Source organism: Babylonia areolata, chromosome 7 (assembly GCF_041734735.1).
Source record: "Babylonia areolata isolate BAREFJ2019XMU chromosome 7, ASM4173473v1, whole genome shotgun sequence".
NCBI lineage: Eukaryota > Metazoa > Mollusca > Gastropoda > Neogastropoda > Buccinidae > Babylonia > Babylonia areolata.
Window position 1 is genome coordinate 40,707,861 of NC_134882.1, and position 5,467 is coordinate 40,713,327.

At 43.9% G+C, this 5,467-nt stretch overlaps 1 protein-coding gene across 1 annotated transcript in view; it reads left to right on the plus strand.

Moving 5' to 3' along the window:
- LOC143283843 (uncharacterized) overlaps positions 1-1,821 on the plus strand; it is a 3,889-nt gene extending 2,068 nt beyond the window's left edge. The window contains exon 3 of the mRNA XM_076590219.1: positions 983-1,821. Within this exon, the coding sequence (XP_076446334.1) occupies positions 983-1,118 (136 nt within the window). The 3' untranslated portion in view covers positions 1,119-1,821. The remainder of the gene's footprint in view (positions 1-982) is intronic.
- The last annotated feature ends 3,646 nt before the right edge of the window (positions 1,822-5,467 follow it).

Here is a 5,467-nt window from a genome sequence, read left to right on the forward strand (position 1 = left end):
CACACTTTGAAAATACTTTTACACAGTCCATGTGTCAATGTGGTGAGAGCCGCGAGTCCGCTTGTAGACAGGGCTGCTGCTCCCAAAAGGACCTCGTCTAATGATGTTGACGATGGTGGCAGTGGTGGCGGTGATGTTGATGGTGATAATGATAGTGGTTGTAGTGGTGGTGGTGATGATGATGGTGGTGGTGGTGGTAGTGGTGATGATGGTGGTGATCATGATGGTGGTGGTGGTGGTGGTGATCATGATGGTGGTGGTGGTGGCAGTGATGATGTTGGTGATCATGATGGTGGTGGTGGTGATCATGGTGGTGATCATGATGGTGGTGGTGGTGGTGATGATGGTGGTGATCATGATGGTGGTGGTGGTGGTAGTGATCATGGTGGTGGTGGTAGTGATGATGGTGGTGATCATGGTGGTGGTGGTAGTGATGATGGTGGTGATCATGATGGTGGTGGTGGTGATGATGGTGGTGATCATGATGGTGGTTGTAGTGGTGGTGATCATGAGGGTGGTGGTGGTGGTGGTGATGATGGTGGTGATCATGATGGTGGTGGTGGTGGTGGTGATGATGGTGATCATGATGGTGGTGATGATGATGGTGGTTGTAGTAGTGGTGATGATGGTGGTGATCATGATGGTGGTGGTGGTGGTGATGATGATGATTATAGTGGTGGCGGTGGCGATGATGATGATGGTGATCATGATGGTGGTTATAGTGGTGGTAATGGTGATGATGATGATGTTGTTGTTGTTGGTGGTGGTGGTGATGAATGTGGTGGGGTGGTTGTGTTGCTACTGCTGTTGCTGATGGTGGCGGTGGTGTTGATGATTTTGATGAAAATGATAATGATGATGATGATGATGATGATGATGATGAAATGTCATCATCATTATCACCACCACCACTATCATCACCACCGTCATCATCATCATCATCACCATCATCATCATCATCATCATTATTACTTCACAACAGTGAAGGAGCAGCGTGCGGATACCAAGGCACGTGCCAGCAGGCTACCCGTATCGACTGGGTGCTGGTGGAACTACCCGGCGGGGACAGTTTCGTTCCCACCTCCGTCCCCAACCACTGCACCTGCATCTACACCTGATCACCACCCACGCCCACCCCCAACCCCACCCCCACGACTGCATCTCCTCTGCCCCATCTGCAACCCCATCGTCTCCCGTCTATACACAATTCGTCTCTTCTCCCATCTGCACCTAACCTCCCGTCTATACACAATTCGTCTCTTCTCCCATCTGCACCCAGTCTCCCGTCTATACACAATTCGTCTCTTCTCCCATCTGCACCTAGCCTCCCGTCTATACACAATTCGTCTCTTCTCCCATCTGCACCAGTCTCCCGTCTATACACAATTCGTCTCTTCTCCCATCTGCACCCAGTCTCCCGTCTATACACAATTCGTCTCTTCTCCCATCTGCACCTTACCTTTCCTCTATACACAGTTAATCTCTTCTCCCATCTGCACCCAGTCTCCCGTCTGGATACAGTTCATATCCCGTTACTGTCTCTCACCTAAAGCTGAGAGGACATCAGCCCTTGTAAACCTATATCTGTTGTTCATGAATGCCAGTACGAAAGTGTCCAGTGGATTTCTGAAGGGCTGGAACGAGTTACAGAGGTGAAGATCTGCAAAACTGGTCTGCAAGACTGCTATCATTTACACTTATAGATCATCGCTGTATTCTTTGTTACCGAGAATAACTCATGTCACCAATAGATTTTGTGTGATCATTGGTTCGTTGGTTAAGCACACATTGTAATTATAATTAATCGACTATAATTGTCATTTCGCTTTGGTTTTGGTTTTTATAATAAACGGGAAACATTGAAGGCCTTCTGCTAATCGTTGTTGTTTTTCTTCACTTCGTTATTCGTTCATGGGATGGGAGGCAGGCCAATGTTCTCTGTACAGCTTTATATCTATGCCTGCCTATTCATGTCAACATAAAAATCAAACAAATTAATGCCATTGATGAGGAGCGCTGTAGGTTTGGCTTGCCGATCACATCATTGTCTGACACGCTTACAATATTCAAGTTTTCAAGCACGTGCATGTGGCATACGCGCGCTAGCACACACACACACACATACACACTCTCTCTCTCTCTCTCTCTCTCTCTCTCTCTCTCTTGAAGTGCAAAATCTTAATAGTAGTCTGGAATGGAGGTGTGTCATTATGTTTGGTTATAATTACTCTTTTTATTGTATTGTATTGTATTGTATTGTATTGTATTTCTCTTTTCATCACAACAGATTACTCTGTGTGAAATTCGGGATGCTCTCTCCATCGAACAAAATGGCACTGACAAATTTCAAATCCTCACCAGAGAGACTCAGTTGCAATTGCTTGTTTCATACTGCAAGATTACCATTTCATATGCCTGTCTTGTAAGTCTGTTCATGGGTGAATTAGGACGACTTAACCAAGAGCTGTCACATGATGATTTGCCAGCCAACTTCTGTTTGTAAACAGTGACGACAGAGATGAACCACTACAGCTTTTTCGGGATTATTTCTGTGTCGTTTTCAGTACATTCAGCCCGTTCTTCGGCCCACCGCAATATCACCTGTATTACGAAGGAAAGGATAAAGCTTTGTATTCACCATAGCTCTTGAAGAATCTCTCGACTCGATGCAAGTGCAGGTGGGGGCTAGATGATCTCCCCTCTTTCCCGCTGCGTTCCATTTGTGTATGTGTGCGTCAGTCTGCGGCAAAACGCCCACCCTGACACTGAGGCAAGACGTTTGTAGCTGACCTTTTGCTCCGTCCTCTGGGCCTTTTGCCCCCTCCTTGCACTCACTGTTTTAAGATAATGACAGGATGTATGTGCGTTCGGGAATGTTTGTGTGTGTGTGTGTGTGTGTTGGCGTGCGTGCGTGTATGTGCGTGCGTGCGTGCGTGTGTGTGTGTGTGTGTGTGGTGCCGAAGACATGGTGCTAAGAAAGGTTGGAACCGGTTTGGATTATACAGCCAGTGACTTAAGTAGTGTGCACACCCAGAGGAGACATCATGATCGACATGTCTGACTGATACGCCGAACATTATTTGTTGAGAGAACTACAGGGACCTGTCCGAAGGGAATGCCGTGTACATGACGCCTTAAGTTCAGTTTGGCGTCTATGTTACAATCTATCGAAATCGGAAAAGTCGTAATGAAAACAAGGAATGTTTGAAACTTTGACAGGTCTTTCTTATCATCTGAAAGATAATGAAATACCAATCGATGAGAGCTGCTTAACATATAAAGGAATTTGCACATCTTTCTGTATAGCTTCTTTTACCTCCTGAGTCCAAAAATACCACATAAATAGACCTGCGTCAACTCAGTTCCGAGATATACAAATTTGAAATTAGGCACTATTTTTACAGGTCGCGGCCTGCAAAATTGGCGAAAAATGGACATGTCGGGATAACATGTGTAGCACATCTTTCTGTATAGTTTTTGACCTCCCAAGGTAAAAAATACCACATAAATAGACCTGCGTCAACTCAGTTCCGTGATATTCGCATTCGAAATTAGGAACTATTTTTTCAGGTCGCCGCTTGCGAAATTGGCGAAAAATACACATGTCGGGATAACATGTGCAGCACATCTTTCTGTATAGTTTTTGACCTCACTCCAAAAATTTTTAAAATAGGCGAAAAATGGACATGTCGGGATAACATGTGTAGCACATCTTTCTGTATAGTTTTTGACCTCCCGAGTCCAAAAATACCACATAAATAGACCTGCGTCAACTCTGTTCCGAGATATCTGCCTTTGAAATTACGCACTATTTTTTCAGATCGCGGCCTCCAAAATTGTCGAAAAATGGACATGTCGGGATAACATGTGTAGCACAACTTTCTGTATAGTTTTTCACCTCCCGAGTCCAAAAATACCACATAAAAAGACCTGCGTAAACTCTGTTCCGAGATATCTGCCTTTGAAATTACGCACTATTTTTTCAGATCGCGGCCTGCAAAATTGTCGAAAAATGGACATGTCGGGATAACATGTGTAGCACAACTTTCTGTATAGTTTTTCACCTCCCGAGTCCAAAAATACCACATAAAAAGACCTGCGTCAACTCAGTTCCGAGATAAACACATTTGAAATTAGGCACTATTTTTATAGGTCGCGGCCTGCAAAATTGGCGAAAAATGGACATGTCGGGATAACATGTGTAGCACATCTTTCTGTATAGTTTTTGACCTCCCAAGGTAAAAAATACCACATAAAAAGACTTGCGTCAACTCAGTTCCGAGATATCCGCATTTGAAATTAGGCACTATTTTTTCAGGTCGCGGCTTGCGAAAATGGCGAAAAATGGACATGTCGGGATAACATGTGTAGCACATCTTTCTGTATAGTTTTTGACCTCACGAGTCCAAAAATACCACATAAAAAGACTTGCGTCAACTCAGTTCCGAGATATCCGCATTTGAAATTAGGCACTATTTTTTCAGGTCGCGGCCTGCGAAATTGGCGAAAAATGGACATGTCGGGATAACATGTGTAGCCCATCCTTCTGTATAGTTTTTGACTTCCTGAATCCAAAAATACCACATAAAAAGACTTGCGTCAACTCAGTTCCGAGATATCCGCATTTGAAATTAGGCACTATTTTTACAGGTAGGACTCCCTACACACTATTCCACCCCCCACCCCTTCCTTACCTATTCAGTCCAGCGAAACAGTGAAGGAAAATCTCATTCATAACTGACTTTCATCCAAGAGTATCACCCAGTCAGTGAACTTCAGCATTCACTGCCGTGTAGGGTGGGCAGGGGTGGTCAGTTGTCGTTACCAACACGTGTGTTGGCTGATAGCACTAAGGGATGACATCGTACACTGGTCAGCAAATACAACTGATAACGATGGTGAGCGGTAACTCACACCACAGGAATGTTTAATCAGAGAGGACTTGATAGCAATCGAAAGTTAAGCCTTTGTGAGTGGTTGATAATGGTGTCTCCCCCATTCTCTCTCTTGCTCGCTCTTTCTCTTTCAGTAGTAGTAGTAGTAGTAGTAACCAACATTATTATTGTTGTGTCGTTATTCTTGTCACAGAGACAGATTGGACGACAAGGCAAGGCCTAAGATTTTGATCCTTGACTGACAAAAGATTTTTAATACACACACACACACACACACACACACACACACACATATATATATATATATATATATATATATATATATATATATATATATATATATGCACTCAAACCACCATACTGTGTTTAGAAAATCGATTTATTAACTGTGTACATGACAACCACATTTACACCGCCATCAAAACAACCCTACACACACACACACACACACACACACACACACACACACACACACACACACACACACACATTCAGCAACAACTGGATTATTATGACTACTGAGTTAAACCGATCTCTCAGTCAAAGAAGGCTACTCAGTTGTTATGTCACAC